This window comes from Pristis pectinata, chromosome 9 (assembly GCF_009764475.1).
Source record: "Pristis pectinata isolate sPriPec2 chromosome 9, sPriPec2.1.pri, whole genome shotgun sequence".
In the NCBI taxonomy this organism is placed as follows: Eukaryota; Metazoa; Chordata; class Chondrichthyes; order Rhinopristiformes; family Pristidae; genus Pristis; species Pristis pectinata.
In genome coordinates, this window is record NC_067413.1 from 78501825 (window position 1) to 78529518 (window position 27694).

At 42.8% G+C, this 27694-nt stretch overlaps 1 protein-coding gene across 1 annotated transcript; it reads left to right on the top strand.

Annotated features, from left to right (window-relative positions):
* The first annotated feature begins 306 nt into the window (after window positions 1-306).
* On the top strand, window positions 307-27681 carry LOC127574457 (dnaJ homolog subfamily C member 5-like). Its single transcript, XM_052023474.1, has 4 exons — window positions 307-413; window positions 16337-16550; window positions 18263-18437; window positions 27587-27681. Exons 1-4 carry the CDS (start codon window positions 307-309, stop codon window positions 27679-27681), a joined length of 591 nt encoding a protein of 196 aa, XP_051879434.1.
* The last annotated feature ends 13 nt before the right edge of the window (window positions 27682-27694 follow it).

The following is a 27694-nucleotide window of genomic DNA, read 5'->3' on the forward strand; positions in this document are numbered from 1 at the left end:
TCTTTTCAGTCCCCGACCTTCTTTTTCTGGCTTTTGCCCTCTTCTTTACAAGTCCTGATAAAGGGTCTCGACCCAAAATGTCGACTGTTTATTTCCCTCTATAGTTGCTGCCTGACCTGCTGAGTTCCTCCAGCATTTTGTGTGTACATGCATATCTTAGCAAGACAAGCACAGAACTTGTCAGCAAATTCATCCAATATTTTAGTAAGTAAGTTGTAAAGTTTTATCTTCTTTGCTTTTTCTGCCTTATAAAGTTTAGTTCCATTTTGTTTTACAGGCACCTGATTAAAAGCACCTTAATTTAAAATGACTGATCAAAGACAGCGTGCACTTTCTACCTCAGGGGATGCACTTTACCAAATTCTAGGTTTAGAGAAAGGAGCTTCACATGAGGAAATAAAGAAATCCTACAGGTACGTAACGTGGTGCAAGTCCCGAACAAGATATTATGTGTTCGAATTGCCTTTGTTAGGATTGTCTTCATTAGAACATTGGGCTAAAGGTGGTTCTTTCACAAGCCAAGGATAAATCAGAATAAATGGAGGAGAGAATTATTTGTGTTCAAGTATTACTTTCACAAAGGCAACTATTGGAGCAGCATCATATGTACGCACAGGCCAAATATCAATATTTTCTGCTTAAGATATTTTAGAGTCTAATCAAAGTGTCAGCATATGCTGATAAAAATCCAATATCAATTTATCAATCCCTTCCCAGAATTGCTCTTCAGTCATTGATGCTTGTATCTAAGCCTGAATGTCATTTCCCTCCCCTTACCTCAATTACAGCTGTTTGGATCTCTGTAAGATCTACACATTAACTTCTGTTCCCAATCTGCAGTCCCTGCCTTTGGTGCTAGCAGCAGTGCAGGGACTGATGCTAGTCTATTCAGGTAGGAGCAAAGTGGGACAGGACCAAACAAAGAAGGTAAAATGGATGGCAACAAGGAGAAATGGACAGTGATTGGAGAGAAGAGTAGTACATGGTAATGAAGCGCCAATTCATTCACAGGATGTGTACATCACTATCAGGGCCAATATTTATTGTCCATCCTTGACTGCCCCAAAATCATTTCAGAGAACTCTTTCTAAAATGATTACTGGCCAGGCTGGGAAAGGGGTGGGGGGCAGATTTCCCTCCCATCCCCCTCACATTAACCAGATGAGTTTTGAGGAGAACCAGGTGGTTTCATGTTTACTATTACAGGTACGAGCTTTTTAATCCAGATTTATTGAAGTTGAATTCCCCATCTGCTGTGGTGGGATCCAAAATTGTGGTTGTAGATCAATAGCCCAGGCCCTAAGATACTAGTCCAATAACTTACCTTTACCATGAGGAACAGGCACAGAAGAGGAGAGGAGGCCTGGGCCGGATCAGTGGTAATCACATTGCATGGTGGAGCAGGCTTGAGGGGCCGAATGGCCTGCTCTTGCTCCATTTTCTAATGTTCATTATGAAAGGAAAGAGAAAAGGCACATTGGAATAGTGAAAGTTTGGAAGATGTGAGAGGATGGTGGTGGCATTTTGATACTGGGGAGAAAAAAGTGTTCCAACAATGACATGGGGGGGAGAACTGCCAAGATGAGTTGACAGAGACAATGGTGGTAGAGATTCTCAGGTGCACCAGCTGAACAGGATTGCAAGAGAAGAAGAATGCCATGTTGACTATTGGAAAGAAGAAGCAGTGTTGATATTAGCTGAGATTTGGAAGAAGAAAAATGTGAGGAATTAGATGAGTTTGCAGAGGGTAGAATTCTTTATTGAACTAGGATGCTGGGGGTGGATAAATCGATGAAGGAAAGTGTTAACTTGACTTTGGGTATGCATTAGTCTAATGATCTAGTGAAAATGAAATGTTATTTTAGTTTTCTTTTTATAGGATTCAAAATCTACTTAATTGTGAAGCATAGAAGGCTTAAAATGAATCATCAGTTGTCTGCATTCAGTATATAGATTTCCCTTTAGTTTTTTATGAATTTGTGCTGTTCCACTGCAAGTAAGGAGTTGGTCCTTCCATTTTCACATTAGGCTACAAACATCTTAGTTAGTTTGTTGGTTAGTTAGTTAGTTTATTTATATGTTGATACTGTCTGTGTATTAGTTTTTTGAGGAACTGGCTCTTTTTTGTTAGTTTCTAGGTCAGTCTCTGACATTTGAAAGTCAGCATTTTTTTTGATAGAATGTCTAACTGTTAGTGTAACGCTGTTACAGCGCCAGCGACCCAGGTTCAATTCCGGCTGCTGTCTGTAAGGACTTTGTACATTCTCCCCGTGTCTGTGTGGGTTTCCTCCGGGTGCTCCAGTTTCCTCCCACATTCCAAAGACATACAGGTTAGGAAGTTGTGGGCATGCTATGTTGGCACCGGAAGCGTGGCCCCCAGAACACTCGATGCAAAAGATGCATTTCACTGTATGTTTCAATGTACATGTGACTAATAAAGATATCTAGCTAAAAAATTTCAGACCAAATATGAAGCACGAGCCTGATACTGTTTACTTTCACTGATATGGGCTTGTTCATTTCTCCCTTCAATATAGATCTTTATTTTATTGAGGGTGAAGTGCATTTTATTTTGGAGTGGGGTTTTATTTTTCCCTTTTAACCCAGATTTCCAATTATTCATACATTATTCCTGTCTACCATCAAAAGTTGCCAAATTGTTTGTATGCTAGCAACACTTATATGTTGGTGAAGTGATCCCAATGTTATAGGAGGCAGCCTTACCAGATACACAGTTGTGAACTTTATATTTAGTTTGTTCTCATAGTTGGTTGCTCCAAACTGACCTCACAGCCATGCATCCTATGAACAGGAAATTATAGGCCAGTGAGTCTTACATCAGTGGTAGGGTAATTATTGGATAAGATTCTAAGGGATAGTATTTACTCACATCTGGAGAAGCATACTTATTAGGGATAGTGTGGCTTTGTACGGGGGAGGTCATGTCTTACAAACTTGATTGAGTTTTATGAGGAGGTGACAAAGATGATTGATGAGGGTAGGGCAGTGGATGTTGAATATAGGGATTTCAGTAAAGCTTTTGAGAAGCTCAATCATGGTAGGCTGATCCAGAAGATTAAGGCACATGCGATCCATGGAGACTTGGTAGATTGAATTCAAAATTGGCTTGGCCATAGAAGACAGAGGATAGTGGTGGAGGGGTGTTACTCTGGAGATCTGTGACCAATGGTGTTCCTCAAAGATCATGCTGGATAGTGAAGAAGGTTGTCAAAAGATTCAGCAAGATATAGAAATGTGGGTAGAGAAATGGCAGATGGTTTTTAATCTGGAAAAGTGTGAGGTTTTACACTGCGGGAGGTCAAATGTAAGAGGGAAATATACAGTGAATGGCAGGACATTTAGGAGCATTGATGTACAGAGGGATCTTGGGGTACAAGTCCATAGATCTCTGAAAGTGGCAACACAAGTAGATAGGTTGGTAAAGAAGGTGTACGGCATACTTGCCTTCATCAGTCAAGGTGTTAATTACAAAAGTCAGGAAGTCATGTTGCAGCTGAGTAAAACATCGGTCAGGCCACATTTGGAGTATCGTGTACAGTTGTGGTTGCTGCATTACAGAAAGGATGTGAAGGCTTTGATGAGGGCACAGAAAACATTCATCAGGATGTTGCCTGGATGAGAGTATTAGCTAAAAGAAGAGTTTGGCCAAAATTGGACTGTTTTCTCTGGAGCATCAGAAGCTGAGGGGAGACCTGAATGAAGTATAAAAAAATTATGCAAGGCACAGATAGGGTAGATAGTTGAAGTCTTTTTTTCCAGGCTAGGAAGGTCAAATGCTAGAGGGCAAAGGTTTAAGGTGAGAGGGGGAAAGTTTAAAGGAGATTTACAAGGCAAGTTTTTTACCCAGAGAATGGTAGATGCCTGGAATGCACTGGCAGGGGAAATGGTGGAAGCAGGTATGATAACAACATTTCAGAGGCATTTAGACAGGCGCATGAACAGGCAGGGAATGGAGGGATATAGACCATGTGCAGGCAGATGGAATTAGTTTGGATTGGCATCGTTGTTGGCACAGACATTGTGGGCTGAAGGGCCTGTTCCTGCGCTGAACTGTTCTATGTTCTATTTTAAAGAATGGCCAGTTAACCACTCCCTGTGTTGTAAGGTTGTCAGTCATTATCTAGAGCACGTAATCCACTGTCAATGAATGGTGATGTATGCGGTTATATGATATAACCTTTATTTGATGCAGTGGCTAAGTTCTATGTAAAGTTGCTATTATAGCAACACATATGATTTCTTTTGTGCCTTAATTTGTTAATAGTAGTTAGACACAATGAACGTTGGTGGATTGGATATTGTAGTCAGTGCTGGGGTGGAGAATATGGGTTTTGTGGCAGGATCCTGGCATGATAGTGCAACCAGGTGGTTTATTGCCCATAACTCATAAAGTTCCCAAGGGTTAGGCAGACAGTGTGAAGATCTTAAAATCCCTTGTCTATCATCATTTGAAAAGGTTAGGTCCTTTTAAATTTACTGTTGGCCTTGCAAGCAAGAAATATAAATTGGAAAACAGAACAAGCCAATTATGTGAACTTAAGTTGCTGTAAAATATGAATGAGAGATAACCAAGTTCAGTAAATGCTGTACAAAGACATGCAACTTTCCCAGAAAGTAACTGAGATTGATGTATAGTAAACACTGAGAAGGAAGGAATGTGATGAGCCGATGCCGAACAGTCATCAGAATCGAACCAAAAGAAGACACTGGAAATACTAACATTGGCAAGCAATGACTAAAAACAGCCTTATGCACCTAAAACTGTGATGTTAATGACAACAAGAATGGAGACAAAAACTTTATGTTAAATCAGTGGAACACCTGTGCAAAAATAACATGTAATTTGCACAGAGGAAGCTGATAGATTCGGAAATCTATGCTTATATAGGATCTTAGTTTATTTTAAACCTTATGACAGTGTATTTGCTTTTACTGTTCATAAATATAATGTCGTAAATAAGACTTTATGTTGTTAATAGACCTTATTATCTTTTTAATACTTCCTAATTAACATCATGTATCAAATATCTTAAAATTATCCTTAACTGAGTGATCAAACAGGACGAGTTGAGTTATGTGTCTGTTGCAGGAACATGGAAAACATGACTTGAATTGAAAAATGGAATTTACTTAACTGATTAATGAGGTGAATTACTAATGTGACACGACTTTCAAATAACTTGGGGACTAGCATTGCCAGTGGAATACGTGATTACCCACTGAAGAAAAATTAATCTTACTTGACACAACAGACGAAGTAGTTATTATAAATATTAATTTCTTCTTGTCATCTACAGATTTTTTTCATCTGCGAGATTATTTCAACACTTGATGTTGAAACTCCTGATATTGATTCTATGTAATTAATTATTTTATGATTTAGTGCCTCACATCTTTGGACTATGTTTCATCAAACACACTTGCAGTAATATTCTCTCATCCTCCACCATTCCTTTTGATCATATGAAATAGTTTTGGTCAGAGACTTCTGCATGACCATCAACACTGCCATAGGATCATTAGCCAGAAGGGCATAATTCAAATGAGGACATGTGGGCATTTTCAATCATTCCTACCCTTTTTATTTTTGCGTGGTGCTCTATTCAATAGTCCAGGCAACAGGATAAACTTACCTGTTCAAGCAGTATAACTTTAAAGCAATAGAGATGCAATTATATGACTGAAACTATTCTATAGGCCATTAATAAGTGGGAAGGATATTGAAGACCAAATTAGTTGGGAAATTCCATGTGCAAAAGCCAAAACATAGTGATAATAGGGAGCTTTAACTCTCCAAAAAGCAAATGCATAATGGGCAAACTGGGGGAGGTGTTTCTGAATTGTGTTCAATGGATCTTTTTGATTGGTATGTTTCCAGTCTAACAAGGAAGGAAGCATTTCTGATCTTTGTTCTGGAAAGTAAAACTACACTAAGTCTGGATACATCTAGGAAACCATGAGCATAATATCATAACATTTGGAATAGCTCTGAAAATGAATATGGACCACTCCAAGGTAAAAATCAGACAACTGGAGAAGGGCCAATTTCATTGGGATCTGGCCTGGGTAAATTGGAACCAGAGTTTAACAGTCAACAATGCAATTGAACAATGAGAGGACCTTGAAATGGGGATTAAGTACATTACCATGAGAGAGAAGGATAGGGAAATGAAAGCCAGATCTCTGTACATCAATATAAATGACCAGAAGGATAGAGAGTCAAATAGAACAGAGAAAAAGAATATATGAAAGTTGCCAGGTTGTTAACAGAAAGTTCAAAGAGAAATAAAAAAATGAAAAGGAAAACAAAGTTAGAAAATGAGAAAACATAGGCATGTGAATGGGAAAAAATATTGCAAAGGGGGAGGTGAGGCAGATCAGAGGCTAGAAAGGAAATTTACTGATGGAAGCAGAAGGCATGGCTGAGATACTGAATGAGTACTCTGCTCAAGAGAACCCTGCTCAAGTCTCAGGAAAGAAAGATGTAGTTGTGATTCTGGATAGGGTAGAAATTGATAAAGAGGAGATACCTGAATGGCTTGCTGCACTTCAAATCACGTGGTCCAGAAGAGATTCATTCTAGGTTGCTGAGGGAAGTAAAGGAAGAAGAGGCAGAGATCCTGGCCATAATCCTTCAAACATCTTTTGGGAAATTGCAGCTGTTACATCCTTGTTCAGAAAAAAGTCTACAGTGTTAAATCCAGTAATTGCAGACCATTCGATTTACCTTCAGTGGTGGGAAAAGTTCTAGAAACAATAATCAGGAACAGAATTAGTAGTCACTTGGACAAATAGTGTTATGGAGTCAGAATCAAACACAGAAACGGGCCCTTCAGCCCACTGTATCCATGACAGCTATCGAGTACCTACTGATTTAAATACTATATTCCAGTACACGACCCTTAACCTTCTATAAAAATTTAAAAACTTCTTAAATGTTGTGAGAATACCTGCTTTCACCATTCTCTCAGCTAGTATATTCGAGATTTCAACCACCCTTTGGGTGAAACATTTATTCCTCAAATGCCTTCTGAATCTCCTACCCTTACTTTAAACCTATGCCCTCTGCTTATACATACCTCTGCTAAGGGGAAAAGTTTCTCACTATCTACCCTATTTATAGAATCATAGAACTGTACAGCAAAGAAATGGGCCCTTTAGGCCTAACTCGTCCATGTCGACCATGATGTCTGTCTACACTAATCCCATTTGGGCCTGTATCTCCCTTTGCCTTTCCTATCTAAGTACTTATCCAAATGCTTTCTAAACATTGTAATTGCATCTGCCTCTGCCATCTCCTCTGGCAGCTCATTCTAGATAACCCACCACCCTTTCTGTGAAAATATTACCCCTCAGATCTTCTTTAAGTTTCTCCCATCTCACCTTAAACAAGTGTCTTCTAATTCTAGACTCCTCTGCCTTAGGAAAAAGACTGACTATTACGCCCCTCATAATTTTATAAATGTCTATAGGTTCACTCCTCAACCTCTTGTGTTCCAGTGAAAATAAACCCAGCCTATTCAATCTCTCCTTATAACTACAACCCTCATTCTAGGCAACATACTAGTGAATCTCTTCTGAACTCTTTTTAACACTACCACATCCTTCCTGTAGTGTGGCAATAAGAACTGTACACAATACTCTAAGTGTGTTTTAACCAATGCTTTGCACAGGTACAACTTGATGTTCCAACTCTTATACTCAGTGCTTTGGCCTATGAAGTCAAGAATACCAAATACCTTCTTCACTACCCTAACAGCAAGCTATGGTCCTGCACCCCAAGGTCTCTCTGTACATCAAAGCTCCTAAGGACCCTGCACCCCCTGCACCATCTCCACTACAACCATATCCTTCTGTAGAATGGCAACCAGAAGTGCACTCCAGCTGTGGCCCAACTAATGTTTCATAAAGTTGTACCATAAACTCTTTGCTTTAATGAAGGCAAGTATGCCATTAGCATTCTTAATCATCTTATCTACTCATGTTGTTGCCTTCAGGGATGTTTGAACATGTAAACTAAGGTCCCAATGTTCCTCTATAGTTCTTACCATCCTATCATTCATTGAGTACATCCCAGCCAATTAGTCCACCCAGAGTGCATCACCTCACGCTTCGCAAGGTTAAGTTCCATCTGTTGCCTGGGATGGAGGATTTCAGTTTTGAGATGGGATGGGCTGGGTTTATTTTCCTTGGAATGAGGGAGGGCGTCCCTTGTCAGGAAGGAGGCAGTGTTAGAAATATTGGGTCACATTATGGTGGATAAATCCCCAGGGCCTGATGGGATCTATCCCAGGATGGTAAGGGGAAGCATGTAAGGAGACTGCTGGGGTTCTGACGCAGAGTTTTGCATCTTTGTGACCCATGAATAATGTAACAGAAGACTGGAGGATAGCTAACGTTGTCTCCTTATTCAAAAAGGCTGTAGGGGTAAGTCTGGAGACTACAGGCCAGTGAGCCTTATATCCGTGATAGGGAGGTTGTTGGAGAAGGTTCTAAGGGACAGGATTTATGTTCATTTGGAAAGGCAGGGACTGATCAGGAGGAGTCAGCATGGGTTTTGTGCAGGGGAGATCATGTCTCACAAATCTGACTGAGTTTTTTCAGGAGGTAACTAAGAAAATTGATGAAGGCAGCATGGTTGACATGGTTTACATAGACTTCAGTAAGACAAGGTCCTGCATGGTAAACTAGTCAGAAAGCAGAGGGATCTGATCTGTGTTGGCAAATTGGATCCAAAATTGGCTTGGTGAGAGGAAGCAGAGGGTAGTGGCGGATGAGTGTTTTCCTGACTGGAAATCTGTAACAAGTGGTGTACTGCAGGGATCAGTGGTGGGAACTTTGTTGTTTGGAATACTTATAAATGACTTGGATGTGAATGTAGGTGGTCTGATTAGTAAGGGGGGGACCTGATTGAGGTATATAAAATTATGAGGGGCATGCCTGCAACAGGAGGGAGGAAGTGTTAGAAATATTGGCTCACATTATGGTTGATAAATCCCCAGGGCCTGATGGGATCTATTCCAGGATGCTACAGAGAAGCGTGAGGAGATTGCTGTGGCTTTGACAGAGAATGCTACATCTTTGTTAGCCATGAACTAACAAAGATGCTCCGTTCACCTTACCATTTATCATTCTATAGACAAAGACTACCTTCCTTACTGTCAACACCACCACCAATTTTTAAGTCATGTGTGAGCTTACTAACCATACCTCTTGCATTCATATCCAGATCATTAATGTATGTGACAAAAAGCAGGGATCCCAGCACCAATCCATGCAGTACACCACTGATCTACGGCTTCCAAAAACAACCTTTGACCATCACCCTCTGCATCTTATCATCATGCCAGTCTCAGATCCAATTTTTCAAATTGCCTGGGATCCCATGGGATCTTACCTTTTGGACTAGTCTTCCATTGATTACAGAAAGAAAGCAAGGAGTTAAAGGCAAATCAGATGTAATGTCTGTTGAGAGAGTTGATGAAAAATTCAGACGGATCTACATTTGGAATTTGAGAGCCATTTTATAAGATGCCCCATAACTAGCTTGTCATCAAGATTGAAGGTTATGGAATAACGGTACCTTTAGCCAACTGGATAGCATATTAGCTAAGTAGCAGGAAGTAGTAATGGTTAAAAATTGTTTTATGACTGGGAGTTCCCAAACTGAACCATTTCTTTTCTCAATATATATTAATGAATTGGACTTGGGTGCACAGGGCGCGAGTTCCAAATCTGTGGATAACATGAAGTTTGCAAGCATAGTTTACTGTGAGGAAGATAGTAATGGAGTCCATAGATTCCTAATGGTGGCAGTACAGTTGGATAAGGTGGTAAAGAAGGCATACAGAAAGCTGGCCTTCATTAACTGGGGCACAGAATATAAGAGCATAGAGGTCATGGTACAAATTCATAAACTTTGGCTAGGTTGCAGCTGGAGTATTGTGTGCAGTTCTGGTCACCACAATGTAATCCTGATAAATGCAAAGTGATGCATTTTGGAAGGTCAGATAAGGGTAGGACATACACAGTAAATTGAGGGGCCCCAGGAGTATTGATGAGCTCAGGGACCTCAGTGAACTGGTCCAAGGATCCCTCAAGGTGGCAGCACAGGTAGATAGAGTGGTGAAGAAGGTATATAGGATGCTTGCCTTCATCGCCATGGCATAGAATATAAAAGCAGGGAGATCACATTACAATTTTACAAAACATTGGTTAGGCCACAAGTGGAGTACTATGTGCAGTCCAGGTCAGCATACTATAGGAAGGATGTGATTGCACTGGAGAAGGCGCAGAGGAGACTTACTGGGATGTAGCCTGGCATGGTACTTTTCAGTTTTGCAGAGAGACTGGATAGGCTGGGGTTGCTTACCTTGAAGTGGAGGAGGCTGAGGAGAGACCTGACAGAGGTATACAAAATTATGAGAAGCATAGATAGGGTAGATAGTGAGAAACCTTTCCCCATATGGAGACATAATGAAACGAGAGGGCATAGGTTTAAGGCGAGGAGTGAGAGAGTTAGGGGGTATCTGAAGAAATATCTCTTCATCCTGAGTGTGGTGGTAATCTGGATCACACTGCCTGAGAGGGTGGTGGAGGCAGGCACTCTCACAACATTTAAAAAGTATCTGGATGAGCACCTGAATTGCCCAGGTATAGAAGGCTACTGACCAAATGTGGTAAATGGGATTAGTTTGGATGGGTACTTGATGGCTGGCATGGACATGGTGTGCTGAAGGGCCTATTTCTGTGCTGTTTGAGTCTATGACTCCTTGGCTTCAAGGAGATATGGACAGGCTGTTGGAATGGGCAGACAGCTCAGCAGATGAAATCAAATGCTGAGAAATATGAAGTGTTACATTTTAGTTGGAAGTAGTGGGTCGAGCTAGGTCAGTCCTGCGTAAAGCTGGTACAAACTTTACTGGTTGAATGACTTTGTTCAGTGATATAACCATTCTGTGAATCTGTGATGTTCTAAGGTGTTCCAATATGTACTGTCTTTTTTTTAAACCATTATTCATATCCATAGGAACTTAATAAATGGGTCAGATTGTTCCTGTGGCCAAGAAAACAGAATTAATGTTTCAGGTCAATGACACTTCAACAGAAAATTCCATTTTTTTTTCTGCTTTCAAACAGTATTTTGTTTTTGTAGAAACACGATGGCAAAACAATGCTGGCTCTAGCCCATGGTTCTGACCAGAACTGCCCAGCAATGAGCCATTCAGACTAAAGTAAGTCTGCAAGTTATGTACATACCTGTGAATTGTGGACTAACTGATAGGTTCAGGGGCTGAATCTGTCGGTTCATCTGACTGCTGCACTCCCCGTGGAGACTAATGATGGACCCTAATTATGCTGAAATTCCCTGAATGATCTATGGAATTGTCACTTGAATACTACCATCTTCAATGGCTTCATCAATGATCTTTCTTTCACCATAAGACCAAAAGTGGGGATGTTCATTGATGATTGCACAATGTGTAATTCTATTTGCAACTCCTCAGCAAGTGAGGCAGCCCAAGGGTACATGCAGCAAGACCCAGAAAACATTCAGACAAGAGATGAGAAACAGCAGAATCAGATTTATTATCAGTCTTACATGATGTGAAGTTTGTTGTTTTGCGGCAGCAGTACAGTACAAGACATAAAATTACTATAAATTACAAAATAAATAGTGAAAAAAAGGAATAACAAAGAAGTGTTCATAGGTTCATGAACCATTCAGAAGTCTGATGGTGGAGGGGAAAAAGCTGTTCCTAAATCATTGAGTGTGGGTCTTCAGGCTCCTGTACCTTCTCCCCGACGGTAGTAACAAGAAGGGGGCATGGCCAGGATGGTGAGGGTCCTTAGGGATGGATGCTGCCTTCTTGAGGCACCATCTCTTGAAGATGTTCTCAATGGTGGGGAGGGTTGTGCCCGTGATGGAGCTGGCTGAGTCTACAACTCTCTGCAGCGTCTTGCAATCCTGTGCATTGGAGGCTCCATACCAGGCTGTGATGCAACCAGTCAGAATGCTCTCCACCGCACATCTATAAAAATTTGCAAGAGTCTTTGGTGACATACCCAATCTCCTCAAACTCCTAATGAAGTAGAGCTGCTGGCGTGCCTTCTTCATGATTGCAACTTTTCTTTCGTCTCCTCCCACTTTATCCAAACTAACAGTGTAGCCATGGGTACTCACATGGGCCCCAGCTATGCCTGCTTCTTTGTCGGCTACATGGAACAGTCCATGTTCCAAGCCTACACCAGTAACTCTCCCCACTCATTCTCCGCTACATTGACGACTGCATTGGGGCTGCTCACTGCACCCACACTGAGCTCAACAATTTCATCAGCTTTGCCTCCGACTTCCACCCTGCCCTCAAATTTACTTGGTCCATCTCTGACACCTCTCTCCCCTTTCTGGATCTCTGTCTCCATCTCCAGAGACAGATTAACCACAGACATCTTCTACAAACCCACTGACTCCCACAGTTACCTTGACTACACCTCTTCCCACCCTGCCACTTGTAAGGACACCATCCCCTTCTCCCAGTTCCTCTGCCTCCACCGCATCTGTTCCCATGATGAGGCTTTCCATTCTAGGACATCAGAGATGTCCTCCTTTTTTAGTAGCCGGGGTTTCCCCTCCATCACCGTCAATGCTACCCTTACCTGTATCTGCTCCACTTCCTGCACGTCTGCCCTCCCCCCCTCCCCCCACCGACATAACAGGAACAGGGTTCCCCTTGTCCTCACCTACCACCCCATGAGCCTCCACATCCAACACATAATTCTCTGCAACTTCCACCACCTCCAACAGGATCCTACCACCAGGTGCATCTTCCCCTCACCCCCCTCTCTCCGCTTTCCAAAGGAACCACTCTCTCCATGACTCGCTTGTTCACCTGTCGCTCCCCACCGATAAGCCCCCGGCACTTATGCCTGCAACCCACCAAGTGCTACACCTGCCCCTACACCTCCTCCCTCACCACCATTCAGGATCCCAGACAATCCTTCCAGGTGAGGCAGCGCTTCACCTGTGAGTCCGAGGGGGTCATTTATTGCATTCAGTGCTCCTGGGGTGGCTTCCTGTACATCAGTGAGACCCAACGCAGATTGGCTGACCGCTTCGTCGAGCACCTTCGCTCCGTCCGCCGCAACAGCCAGGACCTCCCGGTGGCCACCCGCTCAATTCCACATCCCACTCTTATACTGACATGTCCATCCATGGCCTCCTGTACTGCCACGTTGAGGCCAGATGCAGGCTGGAGGAACAACACCTCATATTCTGCCTGGGGAGTCTCCAACCTGATGGCCTCAACATCGATTTCTCTAACTTCCGGTAACTCCACCCCTTCTTTCTCTTCCCCCTCCCCCCCCCCCACTCCCTTGTCTTCCTTTATTCCTGTGGATCTTTTCCCCCCATCTTGATGACCTGCCCATCTCCTCTCCTCCCCTCCCCTCCTCCATCCTTTATTCCATGATCCACTGCCCTCTCCGACCGGATTCCTTCTTCTTCAACCCTTTTCCCCTTCTACCTATCACCTCTCAGCTTATTACACGTTCTCCCCCTCCCCCACCCACCTACCATCCCCCTCTCACCTGGACTCGCCTATCACTTGCTTGTGTGTGCTTCTCCCCCTCCCCCCACCTTCTTATTCTGGCTCCTTCCTTCTTCCTTTCCAGTCCTGATGAAGGGTCTCGGCCCGAAACATCGACTGTTTAAATCTCAGATGGCAACGAAGATGGCTGTTGTTGTTGTTGATCGCCAGTCTTGAATGCCACAGATCTAGCCCTCAGCAGACTGCAAATCTCTTGGTTCATCCAGGGCTTCTGGTTTGGGAAGAATCTGAATGTTTTTGAAGGCACACACTCGTCCACGCAGGTCTTGATGAAGTCAGTGACGGCCGTGTCATATTCATTCAGATCCTAAGATGAATCCCTGAATATGGTCCAGTCCACCGATTCAAAGCAGTCCTGTAAATGCTTCTCTGCCTCCCTTGACCATACCTTCATGGTCCTCAGTCTCTGCCTATATGCTGGGAGTAGAAGTACAGACAGGTGATCGGACTTGCCAAAGTGCGGGCATGGGATGGCATGGTAAGCATTCTTGATGGTGGTGTAGCAGTGATCAATTGTGTTGGCTCCTCTGGGCTCTACATGTGACATGTTGGTGGTTGTCTATCAGAGACTTCTTCATGCTGGCCTGGTTGAAGTCCACCCTAGTGATCGGGAAGTCATCAGAGTGCTTTGTCTCATGACTGTTGATCATGGTGCTCAGCTCCTCCAGTGCCAGCTTGACATTTACCTGGGGTGGAATGTACACCACTACCAGGATGACAGCGGAAAACTCCCTTGGAAGGTAGAATGGATGACACTCGACTGCCGGATGTTCCAGGTCAGGGGAGGAGGACAGAGACAGAACCGCCACAGCTGTGCACCATGATGAGTTAATCATGAAACAAATGCCGCCACCTCTGCCTCTACCTGATGCCGCCGTCCGGTCCATGCCATGGATGGTGAAGCCCTCAGGCTGGAGCACTGTGTCCGGAGTATTGAGGATGATCCATGTCTCTGATGTCCCTCTGGTATTGCAGTCTTGCTCTGAGCTCTTCAATTTTATTTCCCAGAGACTGTACATTAGCCAGGAGGATGTTGGGGTGGGGGGGGGATGCCTTAGGGTCCTACGTTTCAGTTTTACCTGGAGTCCTCCCCAGCAGACACGTTTCCTGAGACAATGGAGACCTCCCCTGAGCTTGCAGCTGCTGCACTCACTCCCTGAGTGGTCTGGAGTCCCGAATCTGTCAGTTCTTAAGATCTTAAGTTCTTTTAAATAGGTTGAAAAGACGTTATTACTGCAGTCTCTGTGGCTGCAGATTTCAGCTGTATTAGTTCCAAACAGGAGTATTTGATGATTCCCTTGGGAGCTGCACACAAAAAGTCAACTCTCTACTGCGCCTTTTGTTTTAACAAATAACACTTATGCCACACAAGGACCAGGTATTGTTAATCTCCAATAAGGGAGAGTCTAAATCACCTACCCATGACATTCAATGGCATCATCATCACTGGGTTCTCCACTATCAACATTCTGGAGGTCACATTGACCAGAAACTGAATTGGACCAGCTAAATAAATGCTATGGCTACAAAGCCAAGTGAAAGGGTGGGTATCATGCCGTGTGACTCGTCTCCTGACACCCCAAAACCTTTCTACCATCAACTTGGAACAAATACTCTGCCCTGGCCTGGAGCTCCAACATTCAAGGAGCTCAACGCCATTCAGGACCCACAGCCCACTTGATTGGTACCCTATCACCACCTTAAACTTTCACTTCCTCCACAGCTGGGGCACTGTGACAGTAGTATGTTCCATTTACAAAATGCACCAGTTAGTCACTTAGTCTACTCCAATGGCACCTCCCAAACCCGTGAACTCTACCACCAAGAAAGGCAAGGACAGCAGACTTGTAGGACGACCACTCCCTCCAGGTTCCCTTTCAAGTAATGTACCATCCGGATTTGGAAATATATCACTGCCCCACCATTGTTAATCTTGGAAGGACTGCAGTTGTTCAAGAAGGCAGCTCACCAACACCATTTCAAGGCCTTGCCAATGATGCAAGACCGTAAATAAATAAATAGATAGATAGATAGATAGATAGATAGATAGATAGATAGATAGATAGATAGATAGATAGATAGATAGATAGATAAATAGATAGATAGATGATAGATAGATAGATAGATAGATAGATAGATAGATAGATAGATAGATAGATAGATAGATAGATAGATAGATAGATAGATAGATAGATAGATAGATAGATAGCTGTTTTCTTAAATAGAGAAGTGACTTTTGCAGTTTTTGATGCCAAAGGCACATTTCCTGAACCTGTAGGAATTTGCAAAATTGTAATTGATTCCCTGTATTATGCATTTGGGTTTTCCATGTAGGTGATGATCAAGTGAAGGCCCACAAAAAATACTTGGCAACAGTGTACAAGTCCACATTTACAATCATCTCAAATGTTGAGTTTCTTGACAAGGGTCAAGGGGAGATCTATAGATTCTGCATAGATTAAAAAGAAAGGGATTTCATACTTGTAAATAGTTGAAGAACAGCAAATGACAGAAATCTGGTGATTTGCTATTTCCTTGGCTTTCTTGAGCATTGAAAAATGTGTAAAGTTACAAAACCAAATGAATAATTTAAACAGATAAAGTAAGTTATGATTCCTCTAGATGTATTCAAAACTTTTGTCATTGATTGACGGGCCAGCCACAACCAACCTTTTCCTGGTCCTATTACTTTTGTTGTTAATCCACAGAAAACTTGCTTTGAAACACCACCCAGACAAAAATCTTGACAACCCAGATGCCTCTGAGAAGTTCAAAGAGATCAACAATGCTCATTCAATATTGACGGATATTTCAAAACGGAACATTTATGATAAATATGGCTCCCTTGGTCTCTACATAGCCGAACAGTTCGGTGAAGAGAACGTGAACACATATTTCATGCTGTGTAGCCCATGGGCAAAGGTAATTTTCTTTCCCTCTTTGCTTTAAGGCACAGCAATATTTTCTGGCTCCGCAGATTACATAAAAGCTTTAGGCTTAAGATATGCTGTCTATTGACACTTAGAAGATCAGAATTCAGAAAGAGGAAAACTGAATTTTTAATGATGAAGATTCAATTCCAACAGCTTGTCAGCACTTCTAATATATTAAAATGTCTCAGAGTGCTTGATGGAATCATTATCTGACAAGTTTGATGTTGATCCTATCTTAAGAAGCCTGATGAAAAGCTTGGTCAGAAAAGTAAGTTTTAAGGTTGAAATTGGACAGAAAGGTAGAAAGGAGGGTATTCCGGAACCAAGGATGCCTTCGGGGCAGCACAGTGGTGCAGCAGCCTAGGTTTGATCCTGACCACCAGTGCTGTCTTCTGGAGTTTACAATTTCCCCTTGTGACTGTGTAGGATTTCCCCTGGATGCTGCAGTTTCCTTCCACATCCCAAAGATGTGTGGGATTATAGGTTAATTGCCCACTGTAAATGATCCCTAGTGTGTAGGTGAGTGATAGAATCTGGCAGGAGTTGATGGTAATGTGAGGAGGGTAAAACGGGATTAGTGTAAATTGATGCCTGATGATCAGCGCAGACTCAGTGGGTTGAAGGACCTGTTTCCATGTTGTATCTCTTTATGAATGTCTGACCCAATGACTTTGGCAACTGAAGGCATTATTGCCAGTGGTGGAGTCATCTTTCCATTGACTGGTGCAATGATCTTAGTGACTGGTGATAGCAGCACCAGCCAGTCAGATGGACTCCAGAGCCATGTGCGGCCTGATTTGGTGACTGGGGAATCAAGAAACTGGGCGTTCAGGCAGAGCTGAGCAAAATGGGTAGCCACCAGGAAAAACCAGCCCAACACTCTGAATAAGAAAAGTCAAAGCACAGCAGAAGGAATTAAACTATATTAGGCTGAAACATACTTGGAGTTTGAGAGCAGTTCAGAGGAGCACTGCCAGCGAGATCCTCTTTGGGGGTCAGTGGGTCACTGTGTGCCTGATGTCTGCACCCATGCATTACAACACAGAAGTCAGGAACACATTGGAGGGCAGATGCCAGTGCGACTGACCTCCCACTCTGCTGCTGGACTCATCACATACTTTATACCAGCCATGTGTGGTAACGTACCATTCATTTGAATGGGATTACCGACCTGGATTGAAAGGGCAAGTGGTTTCTTCATTTTTCTTTTAATTAATATTATTTTTTAAAATTAATTAACATCATTTAATAGTGCTTTAAGTAAATTTATTATTCTTTCAAATTATTTTTATTTACTAAATTATTTATATCAATTTCAGCTATCTCTAAATGTCTCTAATTATCAGTTAAAAAGGTCTTTGACAGGGCTGAGCAGTCAGAAGGCCATCAGAGTGTTGTGGCAGGGGAGCCTCAGGATCCGCCCCCTGAGACTTAGGCACCTCCTGTGGACTGCTCCACCTCAGGAGACAGCAGCAGCAGCAAGGCTTGGAGCTCAGTTTAGTGCTGCTGTGGGCATTGTGTTTGGGGGTGGGGGGGTGGGGGGGTGGGGTGAGAATGTGAGCAGCAGATCTGGTTGAGAAAGATCCAGCCCATTATCACTTCTGACCAACGGTCTTTAACCTTTAACCTCTCTCCACAGATGCTGCCTGACCTGCTGAATATTTATAGCATTTTCTGTTTTTTATTTTTGCATTTTACCAGGGTCTTTTTATATTCTGTGGGGTGATCACTTGCTTTTACTGCTGCTGCCTCTGTTGCTGCTGCTGTAACTGCTGCTTTGGTAAATGCAAGCCTAAGTCACCGGGAGGCGAAGAGTATGAGTATTACGTATCACCAGAAGACCTGGAAGAACAAATCCGCATGGACACAGAGAATGGTAAGTGCTAGAGGAAGGCTATATTCTTGTTCTTTGGTTTGACAGGAAGCTATCAGGTTGGCCCTATGACCAAATACTTTTCCCTCCATTGTTTCTGAGTGCCCTAGGACAAAAGGAAAAGATGAGGTGACCCCCGGTATCCAGTCTCCTATATTGCCCTGACATAGAGTCATAGATTACTAGAGCAATACAACACTGATACAGGCCCTTTGGCCCAACAAGTCCACGCCAACCACGGTGCCCACTCAGCTAGTCCCAATTTCCTGCATTTGACCCATATCTCTCCGAGCTCTCCCCTATCCAAGTGCTTCCTAAATGATACTACTGTATCTGCCTCAACCACTTCCTCTGGCAGCTCATTCCATATATTCACCACCCTCTGCATGAAAAATTTGCCCCTCAAGTCTCTTTTGAATCTTTCTCCTCTCACCCTAAACCTATGCCCACTAGTTTTGGACTCCCCTACCCCGGGAAAAAGACTGTTACCATCCACCTTAGCCATGCCTGTCATAATTTTAACCACTTCTATAAATATTTTAAACATCTCCTATGTTCCAAGGAATAAAGACCTAGCCTGGCCAACCTCTCCCTATAATTCAGACACTTTGTGGGGCTCCCCTAGACACAAGCATAGAGTATCCGCAGAGGTTTATAGCAGCCCTCCCAATACGTGGATACGAATTGGTGAAATCAAACAGCATCACCCATTATATTTCCCACTGGATGGTGAGCACGTATTCTGAGGGGTGTTTGAAGAAGAATCCAGTAGTTCAGAGGCTAAGAGGAATCACAGCAAAACCAAGGAGTCTAAGTCTAATGCCCTTCTTTAATCCCATGGAAATTCATCAGCACCTTGGCACTGAAGATTTTCTCTATGCTGCCTAATGGCCTGTGTATTTTTTATATAAGCATTCGGTGTTATTTGTATACAAACCAGGCCCTGACGGTGTTCAGCATTTCAGTTTTTAGATCAGTAACAAGTCAAACTTCAGGCCTTATCTAATCTTGCCTGAATTATAATAATATCGATGCCCAGTGGGACCATTAAACCATCTGCATTATCTGTAACAGTTGAATAATCTTCTGCCATTCAAGGGAACCCCAGATATACAAGTAGCAATATCCTTGGGACCTTGGGGAAAGTCTCATGGGCAGGTGCTGCTCCACTGCACTTAAAGCAGAAGAAGCAAAATCCCTAAAATTATCTCTAGGCTCCGAGTTAAATGGTCTGTCTTTGATTTAGAACTGGAATCCCAGGAGAACTTTCTGGTTTTCAGTCCCAGTTGTCTGGAACCATTATCCAATGAGATAATGATTGTTTCAAGTTCCTCTCTCCTTTTTGCTCCCTGATCTATTATTATTGGATGCTCTTAGGATCTTCGACAGCGGAGACAGTCACAAATATTTGCACAGAGCACAGAACAGTATAGCACAGGAACAGGTCCTTTAGCCCATGATGACTGCGCCAACCATGATGCCAATCCAAACTAATCCCATCTGCCTGCACATGTCCATATCCCTCCAGCCCACTTCCATTCTAAATGTCTCTTAAATGTTGCTATTGTATCTGCTTCAACCAGCTCCCCTGGCAGCTTGTTCCAGGCACCTACCACACTCTGTAAAGAACTTGCTTCTCAAATCTCTTTTAAACTTTCCCCCTCTCACCTTAAAGCTATGACCTCCAGTATTTGACATTTCCACCCTGAGAAAATGACTATCTACCATACCTATGCTTCTCATAATTTTATATACTTCCATCGCCCCTCAGCCTCAGAGAAAGCAATCCAAGTTTGTCCAATCTCTTCTTATGGGTAATTCTCGTTAATCCAGGTAACATCCTGGTGACCCTCTTTTGCATGCTCTCCAAAGCCTCCAAATCCTGCCTGATTTCCCACTAATTTCCCAGTCTCATTCTATAAGCCGGTGCTTCCCAGCCTTTTAGAATGACAGTCCCACTTGTTCATATTTGGTAATGTACATCCCCCATCTGCCCATTAATACTTGATGATAACACAGCCAGTCATTCTAGAGGAACCGGGGCTGTATGAGGGATTGCCAGGGGAGGCCAGAAGATTTACATCTGGGGCAGTTACCATGCCAAATGTATGTTATTAATTTTTATTCATGGAGGAGCAAGCCTTCACAAAGAAAAAACGATCTGCTTTACTGATACTTAAGGGGCTGGAACTGACTGTGAGTTGTACCCTTTAATTTAATAATTTACCCCAGGTGTGGGGTCTCCCTCAGTATCCTTCACAACCATACCCAGGCCCAACTTGACCCAGAGTCCCTGCCAACAAACACACCAAAGCCTTTGACAATCTTCACTCTTTTATAATCTCAATCCCTCTTACCCAGCAGATGATCACCACCTCCAGCCCCCAAGCCCCCAAATGGCTCAAGATCTGTCAGTTCTGCACTCCCCACCAACTGCACCTGGTACCCTTCCAAGCCCTTCTCCACTATGATAGCCCTATGTCCCGCGGTCTGACCTGTGACCTGTGACCTACCTGACTTCCTCTGCTCCCTTCACAATGTGGGAACAAAGGGGGCAAAGACCTGTGTGGGATTTAAGAAGTGTAAAGAAATTATACAGTAGCAGACTTTCGTACAAAACCTGCAATTGTCAGTTAGACCCCACCCTTTTAACACACTTATTCTGGCATAATTTCTAAACATCTGTCTTTACTATAGATGATCTGGGTATGTTTTATGCTCTCCTATCAGCTTAGATATTGATTCTGCCTGAGTGCATAGAATGGTTCAGGCACCTGTATGGAGAGGGCCAAGTCTCATGTAATACTGAGCCTCAAGCCTCAGCACCAGTGAGCTACGCACCCCAAGCAGCTCACCAGCAGAGGCCTCACCTACTGGGCTTCAGTGAAAATCAAAAAGCACTGCAGATGCTGGAAATCTGAAATAAAAACAGAAAATGCAGGAACACTCAGGAGATCATGCAGAGTCTGTGGAAGGAGAAACAGGGTTCATGTTTCAGGTCAGAAGTAGCAAAGAGAAAAAAAAAGCTAGTTTTCAGTAATAGAGAAGGTGGTGGATGGATAGGTAGAACAAAGGCAGTATCTCCGATAGGGCGAGACCAAATACGCAGTGGTAGTTAGAAGCACTTGTGTTACGTGTTGCTAATAGCAGCACTGTGGGGCACGCCTAGGATTCAGACCCGAAATGTTAACAGATGCTGCCTGACTCATTGAATGTTTCTAGTGTTTGCTGTTTTTATTGAGCCTTTTCAATATTGGCAGTGAGTTTTGGAAAGCTTCTTAGAGGGGACAATGAATAGAATTTGGGAACGAGTGACAAGGACCATATGGGCTGAGCAGCCTTGTTTGGGATCAGGAAGGATTGGGCCAGTAGTTATGAGTAAGTGGGGGTGATAATGGTCAGTAGTGGTAACTGGTAGTCGGCCACACTACAGGATGGCATAGTCACTTGACAAAGGCTACACACTTACACCCATGTTCGTATAGGCCATAATAATCAGCATGCAGAGTATTTGTCTGAAAAAGTCCGGAAGCCCCTATTTTGAATATGTAAAGTCTTAATAGATGTTAAAGGCATGTACCTGGATTCCATACTTGCCCCTGCATTAATAAGATGGACAGCTCATTTCTCATTGCAGCCTTTGACAGGATGTCTTCTTCCCTGTAATCAAGCTCCAGCAATACCTGTCCAGTCTTAGCCAGGCTTCTTTCCCTCAACCCTGGAGCCAACCAAAGACCAGTGTGAATCTTCTTCCTTACGCCCCTGCCGTTCCTTGGCAACATTCTCTGAGGGCACACTGTCAACATTCACCATCAAGCTCTCCCTCACCCCTTACTTCTCCTCCGTTGCCTCCGCATTGCTGAACTGCTTGTCCTACACCAGACCTACTTGGGCTTCACATGGCCTTGTATTCTTTCCTGGCCACCACTACCTTTACCTCTGTATGTTGTCCATAGCTTTATTGGCTAATCTACTTGTACCCTCAGCATGCTTGTGACATCTAAACCCCAAGGGCTCCTTGGTCATCTTCATCTTTCTGCCTCTGCAAACCACAATTCATCCAAAATTCTGTATCCTGTTATGGAAAATCTGTCTCACCCATCAGCCCTAGTCCTTGCTAACTTGGGGTACACTCTGCCACCTCTGTGACCAGGCCTATCACTCACCCAAATCATCCATCCAGCCCCTTCTGCATCTGCACTCACTTTACACCAGCTTTGGAGGCTATGTCCAGGTCCCATGTTCTGAAATTTTTCACCTGAAGCTTCCCCACCTCCCTCCTTTACTTTAAGATTATCCTTAAAATCCATCAGTTTGACCAAGAATGTTGTCACCTCTCTGAATATTCCCTTCTTTAATTAAATGCCAGTTTGTATCTCCCTTTGTGTTATATTTTCCTGTGTTAAGGGTATGGTATAAATGCAAGCTATTGTTCAGGAAAATGAAACACTGCACTAAACCTGGCATGTGGGAATTTAAAGCATGTGGAATCTCTTCACCAGTGGATGTCATTTTTAGAAGCAAAGCTTTGATGCTTTATTTAGCTTCCATTTACACTGCCAATGGAATAAATCCAGAATGCTTTCTGTTCTCCAAAAAAAGCCAACAATGCCAGGTGTGGAAGTTTGAATGGTAGCACCTGATCTCTAGAGGTGTGTACAGCATTAGGTATGATAGCACTGTGGTTAAGGGACTGGTATCTAGAGGCCTGTGTAATTGAGCTGAAGACATGTGTTTAAAGCCCATTTAAAATAAAGTAATTTAATAAATCTGGAATAAAAAGCTTGTGCAGGACAGTTGGTGCAGCTAGTAGAGCGGCTGCCTATAGTTCTGGTGACCAGGGTTCAATTCTAATCTCTGATGCTCTTGTTGTGGGATTTCAAATTCAAAGTCGAGTTTATTGTCATATACACAAGTACATTTATGGACAGGTGCAATGAAAAACTTACTTGCAGCAGCATCACAGGCACGAAGCATCGTATACTAGAAAAACGTAAATTAAGCATAAATTATACACAATTTTTACAAGAAAGAACACAATTAGAACAAAGAAAAACAAAGTCTATTTTAGTGCAAAATGATCAAAGTGGTCATGGTGTTGCTAAACTGTAGTGATTAGGGTTGTGCAGGTTGGTTCAAGAACTGAATGGTTGAAGGGAAGTAACTGTTCTTGAACCTGTTGGTGTGGGACTTCAGGCTTCTGTACCTCCTGCCCGATGGTAGCTGTGAGAAGACGGCGTGGCCCGGATAGTGGGGATCTTTGATGATGGATGTTGCCTTCTTGAGGCAGCACCTCCTGTAGATATTCCCAATGGTGGGGAGGGATGTGCCCATGATGTATTGGGCTGAGTCCACTACTCTCATCTGCATGTTCTCCCTGTGACTGTGTGTGTTTCCTCCTGGTGCTCCAGTTTCCTCCCACATCCTAAAGGCATGTGGTTTGGAGGTTAATTGTCTGCTGTAAATTGCCATTAATTTAGGTAGGTGATGGAATTAACGGCAATGGAGGGAGAGTAGGTTACAGGGAAAACTAGTGGGTGAATGGGATTGCTCTGTGAGTTGGCAGAGACTTGATGGGCCGAATGGCCTCCTCCTATGTTGTATGGACATATGGTCTTCTTTAGTAACCACAAAATTCCTAACTTGTCATTAAGAACCTTTTCGCTTTCCTAATGTCAATGGCTGCCCCATGTTAAAATAAATCAAGCACAGACAACTTCCATTTCACAGAACCAGAGTAGAGCAAGTCATCCTCGATACTGAGGGAATGCTTAAGAAATCAGAAGAAGGTAGAAAATTTGCCAGCAGGTGAATCCAACCCCACCAATGTGATTGATTTGTAACACGGTAGTGTAGCAGTTAGCGTAACACTATTATGGCGCCAGCAACCCGGGTTCAATTCCGCCGCTGTCTGTAAGGAGTTTGTACATTTTTCTCCGTGACTGCGTGGGTTTCCTCCGGGTGCTCCAGTTTCCTCCCACATTCCAAAAAATAATGTATGGGTTAGGAAATTGTGGGCATGCTCTGTTGGTGCTGGAAGCGTGGCGACACTTGCGGGCTGCCCCCAGCACATTCTCAGACTGTGTTGGTTGTTAGCGCCAAAAGACACATTTCACTGTGTTTCGATGTACATGTGACTAATAAGTAAACAAATAACTGCCCCTTCAGTTTAGGGGCAAATAGAGATGGGCAATAAATGCTGGCCTTGCCAGTGACCTTCAGTTCCTCTGAATGAATGAAGAATGCACGGCTGGGATAATACTTCATGTGGGCAAATATTACCTTTTGGGCAATGGCTGTTTCTAGTCCTGGGAAGATCAGATCTGAAGAAATAAGCAGGTATAGAGTGGATGCTGAGCTTGATGGGTTGCTTCAGGTAGTCTGTGGCTTTCCATCAGATACATGGAACAACAAAACAACTACAAAGAAGAGTCCAGTTATATTCTGCTTGAAATATAATGGTGTTTAAAGATCATGAGAGATTTTAAGTAAGGCAAAACTAAATATTTAGTTCCTTTTATGAAAACGTCCTGTGTGGATGTTATGGAGCAAGATGACACACATGGGGAAGGCAGAAGAAAAAGGTGGAGAAAGTGTTGAAAAATTCATCTATGAACCTAATTTTTAATAGTCCTTTAGTAACATGAAGTTAACCTACTGGGAAGGGGTAATTCTTTGAAACACGCTGGAGACTTGATGGAGAAAATTCCCCAGGACAAACCACCAGTATGGATGTATTGTCACAATATTTGCAAGCAACATGTTACTTTATATAAGCTTTTGAAATATCTCAGACAGCCTGTCACATGGCCTTTCTATTTTTAAGTGTTGGAAACAGATTACTATTCCATTGCCAGCCTAAATTTTAATAGCACTCAGGGGTCAGTGAGCAGAGCTGCCTGTACAACTTTGAGTGGGAGCACAGAGCTCTGCTGTCCCCTAATCAATAGTAATTAGATTAATTGGTGTGATTATGACTATATTGCTGACATTACTCTTATAATTGTTACTGATCTTACTGTTCTCAATGTATAGAAATGGCCTATTAGCATGGCTCAGGCTGTGGAGGGTTTATTTGTTCACTTTTCATAATGACATTTCTGTCAACACTTCATGTCCTGTAGCTTGCTGGGAAATGCAGGCAGTTCCACACCAAACTGCTAATGTGAGATGAGATGATGAAATATCTTTATTAGTCACATGTACATCGAAACACACAGTGAAATGCATCTTTTGCATAGTGTTCTCGGGGCAGCTCGCACGTGTCACCATGCTTCCAGCACCAACATAGCATGCCCACAACTTCCTAAACCATACTTTGGAATGTGGGAAGAAACCAGAGCACCTGGAGGAAACCCACGCAGACCTGGGGAGAATGTACAAACTCCTTACAGACAGCGGTGGGATTTGACCCCGGGTCGCTGGCGCAGTAATAGCATTAATATTTAACCAACTGTAAGTGTCAGGAAGTTTCAGGCTCCCATTGAATCCCAAACTTGTTGGCCATGTATTCTATTGACAATCTCACAGCTCTGCTCCAATGTTGGACTCCACAGGGAGTCCAGCAACAGAGCACTGCCTTGCTAAATTCTCAGCACTTAGGCTGGGCAACCTATCTGCTGAGCCTGTAAAAGATTAAACAGCACAGAAATGAGGAGTCCATTCATTTGAATGAAGAGGAACCACTTCAAGGGAGAAGGGGAAACATTCATTTACATTTTCAGAACTATTTGAGTTTATTTTACTGTTTGTAACTATTTGAAAGTAATTTTATCTTTAATACTTTTGCAATGTTTCTGGTAGTGGGGGCATTCAAAAGTATTCAAAGTCCTTGACAACTTTTATAACTAGCAAAGACTGAGTATGTGGATAGACATCAAAAGTTTTCTTCAGCTAAATTAGGTACTGGTTTGTTCTGGCCAACCTGGGTGACATCATGCATGGCCCTGGATCCGGATGGTACTTAGCAGCAAGTCAACGTTGGAGGATCTGCAAAAATATTTATAGTATTTCTCTATGTCAATAGTGAGCCCCAGTGGCTAACTGCTTGCAGTAAGCCCTGGCCCCATTATTTTTAAGTTGTCTATTTTCTCCTGTCTCTCCCCGTCCGTACCTAGCCTGGAAAAAGAGACTTGACGGAAGTACTATTTCAATGGATCTTGGAACCTCCATTCCTATTGCTTGTTCTTCATGTGTGAATCTAAACGATGTATTTCCACAGGCATTCCAGCCAGGGTACATCACTGTACAGCCCAACTGTGTCTTCATCCAGTGTGTATTCACATTTTCCAGAAGGGTATGGAACAGAGATCTGGAGTAGAAATTTCTTCTCTAAACAGAGCAGACTTTGAACCAGGCAATTTTATGTTTTATGTCGAATCGGATTGTGAATCTACTTGAATTATGTGAGGAAGCCACACATTGTAGTTTTAATGAGGCATTACCTACTGTGTAGAACTTATCATTTTCAAACTAATGGCAATATAAATCAATGTATAACTGATCATACATCATTCTCCTGAACATCTACTTGAATTTAAAATCTGTTTTCCTAAATCAGCTTGTAAAGGTACTTACTGAATTTGCTAATGTTGACACAGCATAGTGCTCCATTTGATTTTGTTTGCTTTCAAGTACATGAGAATTTCCAAAGTTGGAAACAACATTCCATTCTCCCTTCTGCTGTTCACTCAGTGGCGGATGACAGGGAATGTTTCTTCAGCTGTCTTGCTGAAATGGATTCCATCAATGGTTTAACAGTGGAGCCACCCTTGAGTACTTGCAGTGTCATCTGCACAGTGAGAGCACAGTTTTTTCTAATCCTGTGATATCCCAAATTCATGTCTATTGACATGCGAATATTAATTATTGGTGGATTTTTTGGCCTTGTCTCCAGGAGGCAAGAGTAATTAAATATTAATAAAAATGAAAAGTTGGGGGAAAATAAAGTCATGCTTTTAACACTGTTGCACGTTTTAACGCAAAACTGATCAATATGTTGGTTGATCGGAAGTGCTTGACAGTAAAATCTCCCATTAACTTTTGGATATTGTATTAGATTTTATTTTTGGTGTCAGAACAATATGTTCAGGCACATCCGAACATCAGTTTAATGGGCTAATGCCATCCTCCTTTTTGCTTTGTGGTTGCAGATGGAGAGGGTCCCATCGTTCTTCAGCCAACAAATGCAAATGAAAAGACTCAGCTGATTGGCGATAGCCGACGTACCTACAACACAGATGGATAGAATTTAAGAGAAT

Bases quoted from the DNA above. Each gene is read 5' to 3' on its own strand.
- LOC127574457 (XM_052023474.1), top strand. From the start codon at position 307: ATGACTGATCAAAGACAGCGTGCACTTTCTACCTCAGGGGATGCACTT. The intron at 414-16,336 runs GTACGTAACGTG...GTTAATCCACAG, and splicing joins GAAATAAAGAAATCCTACAG to AAAACTTGCTTTGAAACACC. The intron at 18,438-27,586 runs GTAAGTGCTAGA...TTGTGGTTGCAG, and splicing joins CCGCATGGACACAGAGAATG to ATGGAGAGGGTCCCATCGTT.